The 21,728-nt window shown below is 45.9% G+C and overlaps 3 protein-coding genes across 4 annotated transcripts in view; 1 reads left to right on the forward strand and 2 right to left on the reverse strand.

Annotated features, from left to right (window-relative positions):
• LOC148043953 (C-type lectin lectoxin-Phi1-like) overlaps positions 1-14,907 on the reverse strand; it is a 32,516-nt gene extending 17,609 nt beyond the window's left edge. The window contains exon 1 of the mRNA XM_087722612.1: positions 14,857-14,907. The gene's annotated coding sequence lies outside the window, so the exon portion shown is untranslated. The remainder of the gene's footprint in view (positions 1-14,856) is intronic.
• On the reverse strand, positions 2,596-20,439 carry LOC148043954 (regenerating islet-derived protein 4-like). Of its 2 annotated transcripts, none has more exons than XM_087722614.1 (6): positions 20,399-20,439; positions 13,638-13,700; positions 12,122-12,234; positions 9,709-9,855; positions 7,121-7,226; positions 2,596-2,870 (listed from the first exon to the last, which is right to left on the reverse strand). In XM_087722614.1, exons 2-6 carry the CDS (start codon positions 13,690-13,692, stop codon positions 2,800-2,802), a joined length of 492 nt encoding a protein of 163 aa, XP_087578740.1. In that variant the 5' UTR covers positions 13,693-13,700; positions 20,399-20,439; the 3' UTR covers positions 2,596-2,799. The 2 variants fall into 2 exon arrangements, with proteins under 2 accessions (XP_087578740.1, XP_087578739.1); XM_087722613.1 differs by lacking the exon at positions 20,399-20,439 and adding an exon at positions 14,857-14,987.
• On the forward strand, positions 3,334-4,721 carry LOC148043955 (uncharacterized). Its single transcript, XM_087722436.1, has one exon. It carries the CDS (start codon positions 3,738-3,740, stop codon positions 4,719-4,721), a length of 984 nt encoding a protein of 327 aa, XP_087578562.1. The 5' UTR covers positions 3,334-3,737.
• Positions 20,440-21,728: the final 1,289 nt, after the last annotated feature.

Below are 21,728 nucleotides of genomic sequence, written 5' to 3' on the forward strand. Positions count from 1 at the left end.
TGGGTCCTGGCATTTTGCAGGCAACCTGTCCTCTCACATTCCTTTGGAATGCAACCCATCACATTTGAATTAGATTTTGCCAATTATCCTATTAAAAGATAACACTATTATTCTAAAATATGACTAACTCAATATTAAAAACTGTAAATATGTAATGCTGATAAATAATAGCAGTAATTGTTATTTAGTATGATTAAAATCAGTATTGATATATCAATATAATATCTACCAAAATTGACAATAAACACTAAAATAACAATACAAATATATAATGTGGAATATAAATGTAATAAATATAATATATAAATGGAACATAAATGTAATAAAATAATTTATCATGAAACTCTCCCCCTTTAAAGTAGTAAGATCAATTAAATAGTCTAGCAAGTTTGGACAATATGCTATATGTTATGTTACTTAAGAATATATATACCTCAGAATCAGATACAACATCCACATCATTTCCAACTGAGTCAATAAAATCATATGCCATGCCAAAACTATTTTAAATAAAGATATGAAATTAATCAAGTATTGCATTTATTTTTCAAAATGAATGTACAATTTTTTTATTATTTAAGTTTTGTACCCTATCTTTTCTAACTAACGTTAACTTTAAAAAGATGTTACATCAGACTACAATACAAGTAATTAAATGAAGACTAAAATAAGTGTTTTGGCATATTGAGCTTTTTATATTTCTTTCTTATATTTCTTCCTTAGTTGAGAACTTGCTCCTCAGCTTACTTACGCATTAACAGTTTGTTGCTTTTATGGTTTATTCATTCACTGCTCCATCTTCAGTTTTTTTCACAGGGGGCAGGGCTTCCTTCCTCCCTCCCTTGCTTCCTTCCTTCCTTCCCTCCCTCCCTCCACTCCTTTGGCCACCAATTTTGATCAAATTCTCTCTCTCTCTCTCTCTCACACACACACACACACACACACACACACACACGCACACACACACACACACACACACACACACACACACACACACACGTTCTTTGGGGGGGATTGAATTACTCCGCCTCACTGTGCAAAGTTGGCTCAGCATGTGTTCGGCCCCTGCTTACGCCGAATCAAATCTGCAGCCGGTGGGACCATTTCAAAGCCGCCAGTCCTCTTGCTCCTTCTCCTTCCCGGCAAAGCAGCGGCGGTGGTGCCTCCCCCTCCGCTCGGAGCACCTCAGCTGGGCTCTGGGTTACCCCTGCCGCCGCCTCCACCTCCGCCGCTTTCCTACTAGCTCCCGCGGCCTCAAAAGCACGGCAGAGGAGGAAGGGGGAGGGATAACGCGGGGGCCAGCTCAGGTGCTCCGCGTGGAGGGAGAGGCACCACTGCCACGGGCGGCTCATCAAAACAAGTCTGGGGAGGTCCTTTGCAGGCGGCCAGTTCTAGCCGCCTGCAAAGGACTTCCCCACGTTTGCTTTGGTAGAAAGCTCTGCGCGGCAGTTAGAAATCTCTGCGCGGGGGTTTCTAGCGACGTGCGCAGCCGCGCAGGCACGCACCTTAGAGGGAACAGTGCCCACAACAGGGCTTAAAATCATCTGATGTTGACCTGATCATCCCTAGCCACATTATGGCCATGATCTTCACCTCAAATGAAGCCTAAGCATGGAGACCAACATCTTCATGATTTTATAGATAAAGTCTTTGTGGAAGAAGCATGGCATGTTTTTATCTCTGGGCATATCTGAGGGCATCTCAATATATCAGCCATCAGGTGGCTTGCAGAGAAGCATAATGCAGTGTTAGGTGCCATGATCCAGAAATATGTCATTGAACAGCCTAAAAGGAGGGTTGATTGATTGATCAATTGATTGATTGTGTGCCTTCAGCACTTAGCAATGGGATAGATCTCCTCCTTGATCATCTGTCCCCAACCAGATCCTTCAGGTCTTCCAATATGTGCCAATATAACTGAATCCACCCACTTGGCTGCTGTTCATCGTCTGTCTGCTTCTACCTTCCCCAGAATCGAAGACTTGCCTGGAGAGGTAGAATTTTGCATAATATCCACAAAGTAGAATCATTCGACCCTGGACCCCAACTCCTTATTGCATACAGCACTGTGATGAATACCAGCCTTGGGGATTTCATTTGTGCCTCGGCCTCTGATCTAGGAGCCCTTGGAGTGGATCTGACCCCAGTGGGAAGAGGGAACCTTTTCAGGAAAGTGGCCTCCTTGCTTTGCAGCTCAAAGACCCTGGAAGAGACACGACTTCTGTCTCCCCAGAACCTCCAGGAGGTGCCAGTGAAGGAGAAGATGGGCATCGTGAATGCATTTCTCCCTTTCCGCCTTTGCTGGTTAGTGTTTTTGGTCTGGTTTGATTCAATGATTGTCCAGCTACCCACCCGGCGTGGATCCTTTTCTCTCCAGGGGGATCATTATTTCCACAAGTCCATATTTCTCCTCTCATTAATCTCCTATTTCCCTCTGAGAGAAAAGGGGGGAGAGCAGGACCCCAGAAGAAGGTGGCATTGTGTGTTTGGTGACCAGGAAGTTCATCTGCGGACCCAACACCCTCTTCCCCCTGAGGCTTATTCAGGGAGGGGCCCTGGAGCCCCTGGGAGAGAAAAGCCACACTCAAGACAAGGGCAGAGCAATAGACTTTATTATCAAGGGGGGGCACGTTCTTCAGAAAGAGGGGAAGAGAAGCAAGACTAGAGGAATCGACTGCTTGACCTCCAGATGGTCTTTGTGGAAAAGAGGTTTTGCACGTGGAGAAGGTGGAATCCAAAGATCTCAGCTCAGGTTTCCAATCAATGGGAAGCCCCTCTGACTCCATCTGTAGACTTAGGTTAATTGGGAGTCCATTTGCAGAGAAAAGGAAATTTGCGGCTACAGATTAGATCAACCCAGGTCAAGTGCCCTGAAAGAAAGGAACACGGGTGGTCATCACCTTTAGAGCCTGAGATGGCATAGGATTTGGCTACTTGCAGACCATCTTTTCTCAGGTTCTTCTGCCTGTCCATTCATGGGTGGTTTCAAGTACAAGTAGCTCCAATACGCAAGAATCCAGCCAACTAAAGGTCAGAGCTAAATTGGTTCTGGATAAGGCTCAACAGAGCTCAAGAGGACTTTGGTCTCTGGTGGCGACACAAAGACTTCACACAGAGGACAAGTTTAACTCCACCTTCCAGCTCAACCTGCTCCTCTTCTACAGGTGGGGGGGCTGGGGGGATGGCATGCTGCAGCTCCCCTCATCTAAGCATTGCCATCTGATGGGATGCAGGAAGGGCCCATTCTCGGTGGCTGCCTCCCTGCTCTAGAACAGTCTTCCTGCTGAGCTACAACAGCCTCAACTCCTTCATGAAGGCACTCAAGACCCCGGTCTTCCCTCAAGCATTTGGGCCTCTGCTTGGGGGATTCTGGGAGCTGAAGGCCTCACTTCTTAAAGTTGCCCGTCTTGAGAAACACTGCATTAATCTATTCTATTCAGATTGCAGTTTTGGCTTCCTTCTTAAAATGAAACACAGTGGATCTTTTAGGTAATCTCTTATTTGACGTTTGCTGTCGAAATCTTCCACTTTGACAGTGAATGAGAAATAGCAGAAAGAAGCAGTTGCCTCTGGGCTGAGATGAGGAACTAGCATTTTCCTTTTCTTTAGGAATTGCTAACTTTGGCCTGTTAAGGTTCCCCAATAAATACTTTAAATCACCCACCTCAAAAAAGTCTCCTTCATGTTGAGCATTGTTCCCAGGATCTATATGGATATCGCCCCTCACCCTAGAGTGAATGGTATGTGTGGCCTGCTGGGAAGAATGGGGGCCATGGGAGGGGGGAGGGTCTACGGGTAGGGGAGAGGGTTGGAGCATTCCGGTTACGACTGGGAGGGGCAGATATGACGGGAGCTGTAGGGCTAGCCATTACCGGGGAAGAAGGACTCGCTACATTACAGTGATTCCTTGTTCCGGCCCCTCAGGCTCACCTCGAGAACTTGGTGGCAGAGGAGATCAGGGCCCTGGTCTCAGGTTGCTGCTGCTAAATGCCAGGTCTGTTGTGAATAAGGCTCCCCTCGTCCGGGACTTAATATTAGACGAGGGGGCAGACCTGGCATGTATAACTGAAACCTGGCTGGGCCAAGAGGGAGGAGTCCCCCTCTCAGAAATGTGCCCAGATGGGTTCCAGGTGCTCCACCAACCACGACACCAAGAAAGGGGTGGGGGAGGAGCAGTGGTTGTCCGGGAGTCATTAGTCCCTCGCAGGATCCCTGCCCCGGAGACTGTGGGGTGTGAATCTCTTCTCTTGAAGTTGGACCTAGGAATTCAAGTGGGCTTGTTCCTGACGTACCTACCTCCCAGCTGCGTCACAACAGCCCTGCCTGCACTGCTGGAGTTAGTAGCCGGGTTGGCAGTGGAGTTCCCCAGACTAATGGTGCTGGGGGACTTTAATCTACCGTCTCTTTGTGAACACTCTGAAGGAGCACAGGAGTTCATGGTCTCCATGACAACCATGGACTTCACCCAAATAGTTCAGGGCCCAACTCATAGAGCAGGACACACACTCGACCTCATATTTCTCTCGGGGCAGTGGAGACGTGATCTGGAATTAAGGGGAATAGAGATCTCGCCCTTGTCATGGTCAGATCACTCTTCACTGAGGCTTGATTTCAGGACACTACTCCCTCACTACAGGGAGGTGGAACTGATTAAGTGGTTCCGCCCCAGGCACCTGGGGGTCCCCTATGGGATTTCAGAGGGAGCTTGGAGAGATACCTGACTCCCTTGCCCACAATCTGACCAAATCCTTAGTCGCTGCTTGGAATGTTGTGGCGACTGAGGCACTGGACCTTTGAAGCCTCTCCGCGGCAGTGAATCCAGGAGGGCACCTTGGTTTACCGAGGAACTCCGGGAGATGAAGCGCCAAAAGAGATGCCTAGAGTGATGTTGGAGGACTAGTAACTCTGAATCTGATCAAACACTACTAAGAGCCTTTATTAGGATTTACCTAGTGGCGATACGGGCGGCAAAATGCACCTATTTTTCCGCTCTTATTGCTTCCGCAGAATCCCGCCCAGCCACCCTGTTTAGGGTGACCCGCTCCCTCCTGAAAGGTGAGGGGTTGGGGGAACCCCTGCAGGAAAGAGCTGAGGAATTTGTTCAGTTTCTGTCGGATAAAATCACTCAGTTTTGGACAGACCTTGACTCCGCTTGGGCAATACCAGCCGAGATGCCGAGGGTAGGTCTAAGTCGGACTTCCTGGAATGAGTTTGAATTTGTCACTCCTGAGGAAGTGGACAAGGCCATGGGAGCCATGAGCGCCTCCACCTGTTTACTGGACCCGTGCCCCTCCTAGCTGGTCTCGACCAGCAGGGAGGTGACAATAGGCTGGCTCCAGGCGATTACCAACGGATCTTTGCAGCAGGGGTCTTTCCCACAACCACTAAAGGAAGCGGTGGTGAGACCCCTCCTCAAGAAGCCTTGCCTGGATCCAGCCGTCCTGAAAAACTATCATCCTGTCTCCAACTTTCCTTTTCTGGGGAAGGTTGTTGAGAAGGTGGTGGCATTTCAACTCTGACGGACCTTGAATGAAGCAGATTATCTGGATTCCTTTCAGTCTGGTTTCAGGCCTGGGTACAGCACTGAAACCGCTTTGGTCGCACTGATCAATGACCTCTGGAGGGCTAGGGATAGAGGGCATTCCTCTATCCTGGTGCTTCTTGACCTCTCAGCAGCTTTCGACACCATCGACCATGGTATCCTTCTGCGACGTCTGGAGGAGGTGGGAGTGAGAGGCACTGTTTTACGGTGGTTCTCCTCTTACCTCTCTGGTAGGTCGCAGTCAGTGTTGGTCGGGGGACAGAGGTCGACCTCTAGGCCCTTCAAATATGGGGTGCTGCAGGGTTTGGTCCTGTCCCCCCTCCTATTCAATATCTGCATGAAGCCGCTGGGTGAGATCATACGACGGCACGGGATAAAGTACCATCAATATGCAGATGATACTCAATTGTATCTATCTGTCCCGTGCCAGCTCAGTGTAGCGGCGGACGTGATGTGCCGATGCCTGGAAGCTGTCAGGATCTGGATGGGGATGAACAAATTGGTACTCAATCCCGATAAGACCGAGTGGCTCTGGATGTTGCCCCCGAAGGGCAGTTCAGACAGTCCATCCTTGATCCTGGGGTGTGAAAATTTACACCCTTCAGAGAGGGCCCTCAATTTGGGGGTCCTCCTGGATTCACAGCTGACACTGGAACACCATCTGTCAGCTGTGACCAGGGGGGGCATTGCCAAGGTTTGCCGGGTACACCAATTGCGGCCCTACCGGGACAGAGGGGCACTTCAGACGGTCACTCAGGCCCTTGTCACCTCAAGGCTTGATTATTGCAATGTGCTCTACATGGGGCTACCCTTGAAAAGCTTTCGGAGACTACAGCTAGTCCAGAATGCAGCCGCGCGAGCGATATAGGGTGTACCGAGATACACCCATATTACACCTGTCCTCCGCGAGCTGCACTGGCTGCCAATTGGTCTCCAAACGCAATTCAAGGTGTTGGTTATTACCTTTAAAGCCCTACATGGCTTAGGACCAGCCAATCTGCGAGACCGCCTACTGCCACACACCTCCCAACTTCCGATAAGATCCCACAGGGTGGGCCTCCTTCGGATACCATCAGCCGGACAGTGTCCACTGGCGGGCCCCCGGAGGAGAGCCTTCTCTGTGGCTGCTCCGACCCTGTGGAATCAGCTACCCCCAGAGGTCCGGACCTTACCCACTCTCATGGCCTTCAGGAAAGCCGTTAAAACCTGGCTGTTCCAGCAGGCCTGGGGCTGTTGACCTTAGTGTTAAAGTCCAGCCCCGATTAGAACGTATGTGTGTTGTGAATTTTAATTTATTTTATTTATTTATTTATTTTGCTTTTCTTTTTTCTTCTTTCACTGTAAGCCGCCCGGAGTCCCCCGGGATTGGGCGGCCTATAAATTTAATAAATGAAATGAATGAAATGAAATCTCCCTTCCCCTTTTCCCTTCCTTTTCCTTTTTTTCCTTCCCTTCCTTTTTTCCTTCCTTTCCCTCCCCATCCTTGTCTTCCCTCCCTCTGCCTCCCCTCCCCTCCTTTCCTGGAATTATAAATGCAAACTCCAACCATACTAAGGAATGATAGCTTTTCATACTGACCAGATGGATGGAGACCGACGCAATACTCATAGACGCCGTTGGGTTCGGATTTGCTCCACTTTCTGTACTTGGATCGTGATCCATCAATCCAGCGCCATCCAGTAGTCTGTGCCATGTAGAATGAAGCATGTTGAGGTGGGTGAGTGGGGGACACAGGGGAGGGGAGGTGTGGAGATAGAAAAATGTATTTTCTAGTTCTGAATTTAGCTTACGTTAAAGAGGGAAGTCCTGTTGATTAGGTCTTTGTGGAAGCATGCGCCACATGCCTCTTATGGAGACTCCGTTAGGCTCTTTGGGCGCATGAAGCAGTGGGGAAGTCCAAGCACTCTCACTCTGGCTCTGCCCAGAGTCCAAGGTCTCTGGGGCTACAAGGACACTTGAACCTTTGAGCCAGGAGTGGGTTTCTCGCCCCGTTCCAACCGGTTGGGTTGGAACGGGGCCGGCGGTGTCCTCATGCACGCGCGCAGCACACACATGCGTACTAGCGTCTGGGCGATGCTCCAGCTGCTCCTGGAGGATCGCACAGGCGCTGTATGCGTCCTGCGCATGCGTGGAAGCGCAGAACTCATCAAAACCGGGTAAGGAACGCGGGCGGGTGGGTGGGCCCTTTGCCGTTCCCGGAAGTTACTTACTTCCGGGTTTGCCGACCAACCGGTTCGCGGGGACCGCCGTGAACCGGTTGAAACCCACCCCTGCTTTGAGCCATGACCCAAACTAGGAAACATCATCAGCGCTAGAAGGGAGTGTGGGAGGAGGAGGAGGAGGAAGAAGAAGAAGAGGAGGAGGGGGAGGAAGAAGAGGAGGAGGAGGAGGAGGAGGAGGAGGGCTGTGGGGTCATTGGTGCTTTCTAGGCTTGGTGGTTTTCTTGCAGCCTTTCATGACCCAACTAGGGAACATCATCAGCACCCGAAGGGAAGGGGTTTTGCTGACTTTACAGTCAAGAAGTAAAGAAGACCCCAATCAAGGAACTCAGACAAGCAAAGTCACCAATAGCCTAATGAAGGAACCACCACCACTCCCACCAACACTGGCAGAGGGAGCCACTTGTACATAAACAGAGAGCAAACCCCTCTCCCTTCTAGCACTGAAGTTATTGCCTAGTTGGGTCATGAGACTTTTTCAAAAAAGGAGGAGAGGGAGGAGAGGGAGGAGAGGGAGCATGAAGGACCCCACAGAACAGTTACTTCCCTTTTGGGGGGTGGAGGAGAATTTTGTTGCTGTAGATAGCCAAGTGGCTCCCTTCATGTGGCACTGGTGCTTTTAGCTTTTATTCCCTAATAGCAATAGCAATAGCAATAGCAGTAGACTTATATACCGCTTCATAGGCCTTTCAGGCCTCTCTAAGCGGTTTACAGAGAGTCAGCATATTGCCCCCAACAATCTGGGTCCTAAGAAAAGAACTTTGCATTTCCAACAGTTGCATTCAGACGGTTTGTCTGACTCATCAAGATCATTTGAGTTCTATTCATTTTGAGATGTGTGGACTTCGACTCCCAACTTCTAGGGGATTTGAGAGTTGAACTCTGTAGCTCTTAAAAGGGGTGAGGTTGAGAAACACCACTCTAAGCCATTACATTTGGGGCAAAGTCTGGGAGGAGTGGAGGATGGGGATGGGGGGCCTGGCCTGCTGTGCAACTAGGGTATTGTGTCCAGTTCTGGCGATTGTATTTTAGGAAGGGCCTTGACAAGTCGAAGAGTCTCCAGAGCTATCAAGATGATAAGGGACTTAGAAAGAAAACTTTGGGAGAACTTTAAATTGGAAACATGAGACATGTCTTCCTTGGAGAAGAGAAAGTTGTGGTGAGATATGACAGAGCAGGAGACTGAAAAAAATGATATTCAAATCTCTTCCAATTAATTCTCAAGACTCTGTGAGACACAATTAGCTTGCTGATTGGCAATTACTGGAGTACTGTATGCTTTCAAATGCTTTACTGAAATCAAGATATATTACGCCTGCTGCGTGACCCTAATCTACTAGGCTATCTGAGATGAAGACAGTTGGGCAGGGTTTATTCCGGACAAATGCCTAAAGGTATCTGGGAGTCCAGACATTGTCTTCAAAGTGCTTATTGTGATCGATCTCTTTATCATCTCCTCAAGAATCTCCCCAGGTATCAACATCAGACTGTCTGCAGCTGCATTTTTGCACTGTGCTTCCTCCTCCAAGTCTGCTGGAACTTCCACCAGTTTCCAGGATTTCTCAAATTCACAAACGTTCATCCCAACCATCAACCATTTCCTTCAAAACCTGAGGATTTGAAGTCCTTCATCAGATGAAGGTGTTTCCTGACCATGTTTCCACCCATTTCAGCTGTCAACCCTGCCCCTTCCTCCTGCTCTTCAACCTCCCTAGTAGAATACATGGATTTCATATTGAAAAACACTCAGCCAGTTTAGCTTAAATAAACCCAATTAGCTATAAACAGGATTGTCTAACTCATCAACTTGGGACAAGACCACCATCAGGGAATGGAGATGGAGCAGGGTTGCTGGGCGTTTCGAGGATGACGTAAATCATCATTCAAGAAACATCTGTATGGAAAACAGCTGCTTGTTGCTCAGAGACAGGAGGGCCAAATACTCACCATAGAGGACCCTTCATCTCGGCGGAGCCCAATCCAGACACCAATACCCTCCATGTTTTCCTTACTGACATAGGCACCAATGGCTGCTGCCTGCCTGCTATTTGTGAAAGATGCCAGATGGCCTTTCCATTTGTACTGACACTCTTGCTACAGAGAGAGAAGAAGCGAAAACATCTTAGCACCCACAAACCATGTTGTCCCCCTCATGTCTGCTACTATCCCGGTCTACCAGCCCAGGAATTTTGCAGTTGGGTCAGACAAGGCCCTCTCAGCTACGTTCCTCCAGCAGAAAGTTCTCCTAAGAGGGGCTGCAAATGTGAGCATGATTTTCTTGCCCAACAAGGAAAAATAAAGAATATAATATATATGTATGTGTGTGTGTATGTGTATATATATATACACATACTTATGAGTGAGGTATGAAAGTGGTGTCAGCAGTGGGATATCCATAAAAAAGTGGGGCATACAAAGGAGTTGTGGGAGAGAGAGAGAAGAGGGGAGGAGGTGGGTGTTTGTGTGTGGAAATAAAGAGACACTCTTAGAGACAAGGGGCCACTTTCAAACAAAATGACTTGAACTTTTGAAGGCTCTCATTTAAGAACCACAATTGGACCCTTTCATGATCAGACCACTTCCTACTGAGGCTTGACATTCGGAGACCAATCCCCCGCTGTAGGGAGGAGGAACCGATTAGGTGGTTCCACCCCAGGCGTCTTATGGATCCTCAGGGTTTCCAGACGGCGCTTGGCGTTATGCCTGATACTTTCACCCGCAGTTCAGTGGAGACCTTAGTTGCTACTTGGAACTTGGAAGCGTCTGAGGCTCTCCACAGAATTGCGCCTTTACGGCCGATCCGCAGCAGTGGATCCAGGAGGGCTCCTTGGTTTACCGAGGACCTCCGGGAGATGAAGTGCCAAAAGAGATGCCTAGAGCGCCGCTGGAGGGCCAGTAAATCCGAGTCAGACCGAGCACTTCTGAAAACCTGCATCGGAGCATATCTATCGGCAATATGGACAGCTAAGAACAATCACATTGCCGCTCAGATAGCATCTGCTGAGTCTCGCCCTGCCGCCTTGTTTAGGGTGACCCGCTCCCTCCTAAATACAAGGGTTGCGGATAACCCTTTACAAGGTAGGCCCGAGGAATATGTCCAGTTCCTCACGGACAAATTTCCTCTGCTTCGGATGGACCTGGACTCCAATTGCACAGAGCCAGCTGGGGTACTGGGGGAAGGTCTTGAACACCACCTCTGGACTGACTTTCAACCTGTTGCTCCTGATGAAGTGGACAAGGCCATGGGAGCGGTGAGTGCTGCCACGTGTGTACTGGCTGGTCCCCTCCTGGCTGGTCACGAACAGCAGGGAGGTGACGCGGAGCTGGGTCCAGGCGATGGTGGATGCTTCTCTTCAGGAGGGCTTCTTCCCACCAGCATTGAAGATAGCGGTGGTGAGACCCTTCCTGAAGAAGCCATCATTGGACCCAGCTAGTTTGAACAACTACCGTCCAGTCTCCAACCTTCCCTTCATTGGGAAGGTTGTTGAGAAAGTGGTAGCCTCCCAACTCCGACGGTCCTTGGATGAAGCCAATTATCTGGACGCCTTTCAGTCTGGTAATTGGTTTGTTCCTGAAAATGGAAAGAATGGAATACAGAAAGAGGAATTAAATGGAGAGGAAATCTATTTCAAAGGTCAAGATATAGCAGAAGATAAAATTAAAGAACCTATGGACTTAAAGAAATTCTACTAGCAAAAGTTTTGATAACACTGGTGACAATCAAAGACAAGCTGAATAAGGAAACAGAAAGAGGGCATCAAGATTATATGAGAGATCTTATAAGCAAGGAGTTGCTAAGAGAAGTTCATATAAAGCTGATCAAGAAAGTGACTAGAGGATTGGTACCACAAATGGCAGAAGATATGAGATTGTTTTCTTATTGGAAAGATACAGGTTGATAGATGGAAGAATATAACTTAAAACTAGTTAAACTTAGTGAAATTTAGTAATAAGAGGTATAATTAAATAAAAAAATGATAATGATAATAATGTATACAATGGGTAGTGTTATGATAAATAATAATTGGATATGAATATTGAATGGTACCCATGATCAAGGATACCTAAACAATTATAGTCAAATGAAAATGGAGATATAATGATGGTGACATGTATAAATATCTGAGTTAAAATACTTGAGTTAATATGAATTGTGTTTGTTGACTGTGGAAGAGATGCACAAAAGTCTTTTTGTAACCAACTGATACACTTTCTAAAGCATGTAAAGAAGGATGTTGTGTTTGTTTTAAATAAAAAATAAAAATAAATTATTTTAAAAAATGACATAAACTTTGGCCTTCTGAAGTTTGGAAAACCTCTGGGCCAGATTAAGGGAATTCCTCCCGTTCAGGTGACTTACCTCAGCATCTTCAAAGGAGACCTTTTCCTCATAGAACTTGTAGCAACTCCACTCGCTTCCATCTTTAAAGGCAAAAGTGCCAGAAGGACAGACGCTCCGGCCACGAGGACCAGCTGGGAAAACAGAATAAAAATGGACTTTTTCTTCATGGACCTTAACAAGGTTGAGAGATCCTTAAGCAAAAGAGATGGTTATAAGTATTCGACAAACATTCAAGAGAAGAAAAATATTTTATTCCATGAAGGAAGGAAGCCATTTAAATAGGAGCCAGCCATGGACAGCAGCTGCCAAAAAAGCCAACACAGTTCTAGGCTTCCTAAACAGAGGGATCATAGAATCAAGATCATGTGAAGGGTTAATACCGCTTTATAATGCCTTGCTAAGGCCACACTTGGAATACGGCATTCAGTTTAGGTCGCCACGATGTAGGAAAGCTGCGGAGACTCTAGAAAGAGTGCAGAGAAGAGCAAGAAAGATAATTAGGGGACTGGAGGCTAAAACATATGAAGAACGGTTGCAGGAACTGGGGATGTCTAGTTTAATGAAAAGAAGGACCAGGGGAGACAGGATAGCAGTCTTCCAATATCTCAGGGGTTGCCCCAAAGAAAAAGGGAGTCAACCTGTTCTCCAAAGCACCTGAGGGTAAAGCAAAGGGTGGAAACTAATCAAGGAGAGAAGCAACTTGGAACTGAGGAGAAATTTCCTGACAGTGAGAACAATTAATCAGTAGAACAACTTGCCTTCGGAGGTTGTGAATGCCCCAATCCTGGAAGTCTTTAAGAAAAGGTTGGATAGCCATTTGTCTGAAACAGTATAGGGTTTCCTGCCTAGGCAGGGGGTTGGACTAGAAGACCTGCAAGGTCCCTTCCAACTCTGCTCTTGTATTATATTGTATTGTACTGCACTGTATTGTATTGTAAGGCTGGAAGGAGCGACTTAAACTGAATGAGTCCATTGGGATTAGGATGGATTATTATCGGTCTGATATTTCTAATTGGGGAAAAAAGTAAAGTGGGATTATAAATTAGTGTTATTTTCCTTGTATTATGGCTCTTGGGCTCAATGGGCAATTAATTTCCCCAAGGGGCCACATCAGAGGTCTGAACCAATGGGGGCTGTGAAGGTCTGTAGGACCCAGGAACCCCACGGACACAAACTGAAAAGAAAAAGTGGCCTTCAGGATAAACGCAGTGCGGTTGTATTGCGTGCATGATGTGCACTTATTTGCACTTGGTTTCTAATTTCCGACTGACCTCAGGTGGGCCAGACAGAGGGAGCCAAAGGGCCAGAGGTGACCCAGGGGACGTAAAATGCCCAGGTCCTGTTTAGTGGACAGATGCCAGTCTCATCCTGCAGATACCAGTCTTTGGTGTCCATATAGTGAGGCCTTCTGGATTGGCCTAAATGGATCATAGCTAGAAGTAGAGGCTCCCCCATTAAGAATAAAACATTAAAACAAACCAAGGGGGAAACAGGATGGAGGTGGGATATATCAGCTTTGCGGGCAACAACTTACCTGCCCAGGTAAGGCTGCCCAAAAGGCCAAAGATGAAGCAAGTGACGAGAAGCATCTCCAAACCTGAGGAGGGAAACAGAAGTTGAGAAGAACCTTGAATGTCCTCCAGCCACACCAGGTCACCCCCTTTGAGGTGCCCCTCCCCAGAAGGAAGAACCGAGCACTCATCTCAACCATGAAACCCACCTGTTCATCTCTGGATTGCAGCCCCCTCCCCTCCCCAGAAGCCCCCTGAGCAACTGGAAGAGACCCCGGACTGCCAGGAACCACAGCCTGTAATTCTCAAAATGTTGATTCGGAGCTTCTGGCTCTCCCAGTTGGTTCTGCCCATTGTGACCATTAAGATCTGGTCATCGTTGGTGTGGTCCAGGATGTTTGGATGGTGTAAAGTCAGAGCAGGCTACCTCATAGAAGAATTTGGAGAAGGGACCCTTTGCTAACCCCCAGCCCCAATGAACTCAACGCCTAAATGGAAGGGAGCCATGTTTCAAGTCCCGCCCCTCTTGATTTTCCTCTTCTCTTCATCTCTTCTATGGACACGAAAAGCCATTCTCCCTGCCCCTCCCCCACCTTTTAATCCTGTGAATTGGCTGCCAGAAATGGACAAAGAGAGACATAAACACAGACAATGCAAAACATCCACCTCTTAGGAGAGATACGGGATTTTCAGTTGCTTATAACACACAAGATGCTATGATCCCTCATCCGTCAAATAAATGACCTCTTTTATCTTTTTCTCCTGGAATTCTTGCAAGAGACGCTGAGGAATTTCAAACGACAGGCATTTTTAAAAAGGGGGTGAAGGTTTTGCATCTGAATAAAATTTCCCGATTTTGTTGAAAACCCTTTTAATCAGAGCAAGAGGCATACATGCAGAGTTGTGAGATCCAAAGTGTCCCTGAAGATATTGCTATTAGTATTAAAACTTTTAAACATGAACATCGAAAACCAATATAAACAAATGCAAAGTAAGGAAGAAAAAAGACGAAAGATCAAAAGGGAGGGAAAGACAAAAGAAAAATAGAAAAGAAAAAAAGATGTTAGTAGCTTCTGATATTCTTCACAGCAATTATGCAATTATGTACAAATACGTTATAATCTCTCTCTCTCTCTCTCTCTCTCATTCTCTCTCTCTCTCTCTCTCTCTCTCTCTCTCTCTCTCTCTCTCTCTCTCTCATTACACAATGTTACTCTTCTTTCTATAATCTGTGACTCTCACCTTCAAAGAGGGATCCAATCTGAAGGAGAAATCCTCTAGATGACCAAGGTCTCTTTTCCAGCTTATATACCTGAACTCACAGGAACTCACACCCTGCGGGGCAGGATAAGGAGATGCAGAACAGGATGGGGGTTTCTGGAAAGCAGCTGTCGTCCACTTCCGGCAAAGGACAGAGAAACCTATCACTCAGCTGTTTTCTCCATCCTCCTATTATTTTATTATTAAGAATCCATTGAAGATGTTTGCTCTTGGACAGATCAGAGATAAGGATTGCAATGCTTTATGGTAGATTAGAAGCCATTGTGGACTGTCTGTGTGTTAATTACAAGACCAGATTGTCATCAGAGTCCTTTAAACTTTAATTTTGTTGTTGGTTTTACTTGTTAATGGGGTTTATACAGAGCAAATAGAGAGTAAGACAAATTAGCCAGCCAAAGAGGGCTGAAGAAGTTTATAAACTGTAGGCCTGTTTTGCAAGGGAGGGGAATTATTATCATTATTACTGAAATGTATTTATCAGTATTTAACTAAGGCGGACAATTTATGTTATGTTCAGGTTTTTAATTATTATTTATTTCTCATTCATATTTTTTTTATCTTGTCCGGTTTTGCTTTGTTTTTATTTCCTTTTTTCTGTTGAAGTTTGTATTTTAACTTCGGAATAAACTTTTTAAAAAATAATTTTTAAAAAAAGGAAATTGCAAAGTGTTAGATTGTTTTGGGGACTGAATTGATCCTAGAATTTCCTCCTTTGATTATGGTCCCTCATAATGGGACCTTGGTGTGACCTCTTATGATAACTACGATTATGACTTATTACTTGCTGTTCCTAAATACACTGTGAGCTTCTGCACCAGAGACAAATCCATTGTGTGTCCGATCGCACTTGGCCAATAAAGAATTCATTCATTCATTATCATTTATTAAGTTTGTATGCTGCTCTATTCCTGAGAGACTCAGGGCGGCTCACAATAAAAAGGGAGGGGATACAAAAATAAAATAAAAACCAGCAATTTAAAATTCAACAACAGTCGTAACCTCGAATGGGGCTGGATAATTCAACAGCCCCAGGCCTGCCGGAACAGCCAGGTCTTAACTGCTTTGCGGAAGGCCGGAAGGGTAGTAAGGGTCCGCATCTCCACGGGGAGATCGTTCCAGAGGGCCGGAGCAGCCACAGAGAAGGCCCTCCCCCGAGGAGCCGCCAGCCGACATTGGCCAGCAGATGGAATCCGGAGGAGGCCTAGTCTGTGCGATCGAATCGGTCTTTGGGAGGTAATTGGCAGGAGGCGGTCTCTCAGGTAACCAGGTCCGATGCCATGAAGGGCTTTAAAACTAATGACTAGCACCTTGAAGCGTGTCCGGAGACCAATGGGCAGCCAGTGCAGCTCGCGGAGGATAGGTGTGATGTCGGTGTACCTGGGTGCACCCACAATCGCTCGTGTGGCTGCGTTCTGGACAAGCTGAAGTCTTCAAACACTCTTCCAGGGCAGCCCCATGTAGAGCGTGTTACAGTAGTCCAGTCTTGAGTGACGAAGGCATGAGTGACTATCCGAAGGGCCTCCCGGTCCAGGTAGGGCCGCAATTGGTGCACCATATAGAATTCCATTCTATTCTATAATATCCTGGTTTGGCGCCAAACAACCAAGAACAGCATGTCATAAAATAATAAAACCATATAATCTTCTCAGTATTAATAGTCCCTAAAGTGGTAAATCCAACCAGGAGGTTCCGTTTACAGTGTTTTTATTTCCTTATGGTGTTTTATGGGCGTGCGTCTTTCTCTGTGTATACATGTGTGCGTGCATTGGCATTCCAACTTTATCCCATTAAGACCTCTGGTTGATGAGCATAAGTGGACTGCAGAAATGTTAGGCCTGAGCTGGCATCAGGATCTTCTTGGGTAACACTTTATAAGGCCTTGAGAAGGCCCCACTTGGAATTCTGCACCCAGTTTTGGTTGCCATGATATAAAAAAAGATGTTGAGACTCTAGAAAGGTTTATTGCATTTATATGATGCAATTCTAGAAAGAGTGCAGAGAAGAGCAACAAAGATGATTAGGGGACTGGAGGCTCAAACATGTGAAGTTGCAGGATTTGGGTGTGTCTAGTTTAGTAAAAAGAAGGACTGGTGTGACATGATAGAAGTCTTCCAATATTTGAGGGGCTGTCACAGAGAAGAGGGGGTCAACCTATTGTCCAAAGCACCTGAAGGCAGAAGAAGCAATGGATGGAGACTAATCAAGGAGAGAACCAACCTAGAACTACAGAAAAACTTCCTGACAGTAAGGACAATCAGTCAATGGAATGGCTTCCCTCCAGAAGTTGGAGGTTTTAAGAAGAGATTGGACAACCATTTGTCTGGAATGGTATAGGGTCTCCTCCTTGAGCAGGGGGGTGGACTAGAAGACCTCCAAGGTCTCTTCCAATTCTTTTATTCTGTTATCTGCCAAGAAATATTTAGTTCTAGCAGGGGGCCAGAACTCGACTGGGGAAAGGTTCCAGTTCACATTCCCTGAATTTAATCCCCTTCCACCCTCCGTGCAGGTCAACTCTAAGGAGACATGACTTTTAGAGAGATTTAGGATAGGAGGACATCGGTTTGAATAGTACAGTGGGTGAACTTTGCTATCAATGTTACAAGAGGTCAAGTTCTTAACAGTTGAAAAATATACATGTGGGTTTCTGAATCCAAAGCAAAGGGCTTGAAATCTCAGCTGCTGGGAAACACCAGTAGCTCTTGTCCTCCAAATTTGACAGATTCCCAAGGGACCCATTTCAGGAGGAGGAGGAGGAGAAGCTGCTGCTTCTTGGACGAGAAATGTTTTCAACAAAAATATCTAAGAAAGTCTAGTTCCCTTTTGGAATGGGCACCTTTGAATTGGATCCTTGAATATCTCCATAGATGATACTGTGGGAAGAATTTTCATAATTGTGGAATTTTAGCTCACAATTAGATTTATTCCTATACTGTCTTCAACCATTCTTTTGGTCATTCGATGGTAAAATGAGGACCCAGATTGTTGGGGGCAACATGGTGGCCCTGTAAACTGCTTAGAGGGGGACTGCAAAGCAATACGGTGCAGTGAATGTCTAAGGGTTATTGTTAGTGTTATAAAGCTTTATAAACCTTTCATATAAATATTGCCAGTCTCTGTATATCAATGTTTCTCAACCTTGGCAACTTGAAGATGTCTGGACTTCAAGTCCCAGAATTCCCCAGTCCAGACATCTTCAAGTTGCCAAGGTTGAGAAACACTGCTGTATATCAAATTGTAGCTACTGCAAGTGCTGTTTCTATGCTCTTGAACAAACTTTTTTTACTCTTTGAGTAGCATGTCCAATGTCATTCTTAGGTGATCCTGGCTCAGATCAGACCAGAATCTTCTTCTAACACCTCAACTTTTCCATGTCCATTGGGAAGCATAGCAAAGCTTTGATTTAAAATATGAGCCTCGCATAAACACCTTCCCGGGAGTCTCGTAGCTTTTATGTGGCGATATTCTGGACATACCAGATCTGGGGATCTCCAGATATTCAACTCAAAGCTCACTGATGTCATCTCCTTAAATGATGATGAAGGATTTGCAATCAAACTGCCAAGCTTGGAGCTCAAGCCAAGAGGCGGATGTATCAAATGGGTTGTAGGGTTTGGTGGATTGAAGATGGTTGGTTGAGGAGCCACGTTTTGGGTTTTACTCTGTTCTTCATTGTTGTTGTGAGTTACTCAAAGTTGTGTTTCATGATGTGCATCCATACCTGTTTTATTTATTTTATTTACTTAGTTAGTTTGTCCCTCATGTAGAAGATAGCAATAGCAGTTAGACTTATATACCGCTTCACATGGCTTTCAGCCCTCTCTAAGCGGTTTACAGAGTCAGCAAATCGCCCCCACAGTCTGGGTCCTCATTTCACCCACCTCGGAAGGATGGAAGGCTGAGTCAACCCTGAGCCGGTGAGATTTGAACCGTTGAACTGCAGATAGCAGTCAGCTGAAGTGGCCTGCAGTGCTGCACTCTAACCACTGTGCCACCTCGGCTCTTTTTGGCCGTAGCCCAACCTCCTTGTGCTCTTCTATAGATCTGATTTAATTTACTTCAGCACTGGTGATTTGTTGAAATAAAATGAAAATGACTTTCACACCACAAAGAGTTACAAGGTGTTCTAACAATGGTTGAGTAAGAGAAACAGGATTTAGAATCTGGAAGATTACAAGAGAAAGATTAGTCTCACTATTAGGGTTGTTTACTGTAACTTATTAATTTTCATTAGTATTACTAATTAATAAGTATTGATGTTATGAGGGAAAAGCACTGTTGTTATGAAACTACCCTTAGAGAATACTACTATTATCACTATGACAAATATTACTCCAGAGAACTGTAACCAGGCTCTTATTTATTATATATATATATATAATGAGTTATATAATGAGTTATATTATATATGACTTACCAGGTGCTCCACCACATTCAAAGGCCCATCTCCCTCCACTCCGATACTATCGTCCTGACAAATGCAATGTAGCTCTGCTTTGCTCCCCAGATCTGAATTCTTCTCCAAGGAACCCAGTTATTCAAGAGGAACATCAAGAGGCAAGGGAATCTTGGTCTTTCCTTGGACTTTTGAGGAGCCTGGGAAGTTCCTCCGATGGACAACTAGCCCTGACTAAAGACTGTGGCATCACTGGACTGGCCATCCCAGCTCCTTTCCTGTGCTTTGGGTGATTTTCCCTGGGCAGATGATGGCCACGATCTTCACCTCATCTGAATCAAAGCCTAAGCATGGAGACCAATATCTTAATGGTTTTATCGCAAAGTAATTGTGGCAGAAGCATGACAACGTGGCATGTTTTACCTCTGGGGAGTGGAGTGCATATGTCCCCAGTGGGACGAGGGAACCTTTTCAGGAAAGTGGCCTCCTTGCTTTTCAGCTCAAAGACCCTGGAAGAGACACGGCTTTTGGCTCCCCAGAACCTCCAGGAGGTGCCAGTGAAGGAGAAGATGGGCATCGTGAATGCATTTCTCCCTTTCTGCCTTTGCTGTTTAATGTTTTTGGTCTGGTTTGGTTCAGTGATTGTCCAGCTACCCACCCTGCGTGGATCCTTTTCTCTCCAGGGGGATCATTATTTCCACAAGTTCTGGAATTCTTGCAAATGAGGTCGAGGAATTTCAACCTGCAGGCGTTTTTAAAAAGGGGAGGGGGTGCTGCTGCATCAGGATATTTCCTGGTTTTGTTGAAACCCCTTTTGATCAGAACAAGATACAAGCAGTAGGAACCGAGGTACTCCTGAAGCTATTGTATAACATTTTTTATTAAAATCTTTAACCAAGAACAAACTAATGCATATAATGCATATAACGTAAGGAAGAAAAAAGAAAAAAAAAACAAAAAGTGGAAAAAAGGAAAAAGTTAAAGAAAAAATAGAAAGGAAAAAATACTAAATCTCTCTCTCTCTCTCTCTCTCTCTCTCTCTCTCTCTCTCTCTCTCTCTCTCTCTCTCTCTCTCCATCATGTTGCTCTTCATTCTATAATGGCTCTCACCTTCAAAGGGGGATCTAATCTGAAGGAGAAATCCTCTGAGCCACCAATGGTCTTCTTTTCCAGCTTATATACTTGGGAGATAAGATCACACCCTACACAGCAAGACGAAGGGATCCAAAACAGGTGATACCAGAAAGCATGTAGAAACTCCCTCCTTCCCTCTCCTCATTCTGTTTTCTTCCTGTGTTATATTGTATGATGTTCAGTGTTGCTCTAGAAATAGACAACACCAAAATCAAATCAATCAATTATAATTCAAGACAGGCCAATGCTTTTGAGTGGACATCACCCATATTCCCTCGGCTTTGCAACTGGGACATTGCAACAGATTGTGTCAGATCCCTCCCTCCTTCTCCTTCTCTCTCTTTCTTTCTGCTCCCTGTTTTGGTCAAGCGTACATATACTTTTCATCACAAAGATTTGAGGATACTTTCCCCAAGACCTGCATAAGGAGAATAAGGAGACCTGCTGAAGTTGGGGGAAATGCAACATATATTTCCTGTATTTCAGTCCTTGTCAGTGAATCCAGAGGTTTCAAAGAAATCCAGCAATTAAGCACAGCAAACGATTTTTGTTCTCTGGGATGCTATTAACCCCACCAATTCCATAATGGGCTGAGCCTGTGATGCCAGGTGAGGGATCAGGGGCTGGGGGAGAAGTCCACGGTGCCCCTGAATGTTTGGGTTACTACTGCTCTTCATCTCTTGCGTGGAGAACCTTTTGCCACTGGGGGAGACTCCTGAGGGACGTACTCATGCGTGTGACAGATCAGCATCCAGCTGTGAGGTCCCCCCTGGGCCAAAGACTTAAGGCCTATCTGCCCAAGTTGAGAAACAGAACAAGCTCCCTCAAGGAAGAAACTCCACTTTCCAAGGCAGCACAGGCTTGACTGGAAATGAATATGCTTAAAAAACAAATATTTGAAAAGTTAATCAACAAAGCGATTCTGTGGAACCAAGTTGTTAAGGAAACAAACAAACAAACAAACCAAAGTCACCTGAAGTGGGGAAAAAAGAAGTTGAGACTGAGCAGCTGGGAAGTCCCACTCCAAGTCCCTTCAGTGTGTGTGTGTTTGTGTGTGTGTGTGTGTGTGTGTGTGTGTGTGTGTTTGTGTGTGTCCACGTGAAAGCAAATAGATATGCATTGTAACCAGGAATGTTTGCTGTTATCTTAAATTTGCTAGGCCTCTGTGTATTCTAAAGAACCGTTTATGCCCCAGAGTTGGGTTGAAAATGAATTTGCGCTGGAAGAAATTAAGGAGCAAAAGATGGAGTTGAACGGAGCCTTTGGCCGAGGGAGTTGGGTGGCCAAATCTGGATTTAGGCTCTTC

This window comes from Thamnophis sirtalis, unplaced genomic scaffold, assembly GCF_051295495.1.
Source record: "Thamnophis sirtalis isolate CommonGarterSnake01/CBP01778 unplaced genomic scaffold, rThaSir2_p1.2 scaffold_9, whole genome shotgun sequence".
Taxonomy (NCBI): Eukaryota; Metazoa; Chordata; class Lepidosauria; order Squamata; family Natricidae; genus Thamnophis; species Thamnophis sirtalis.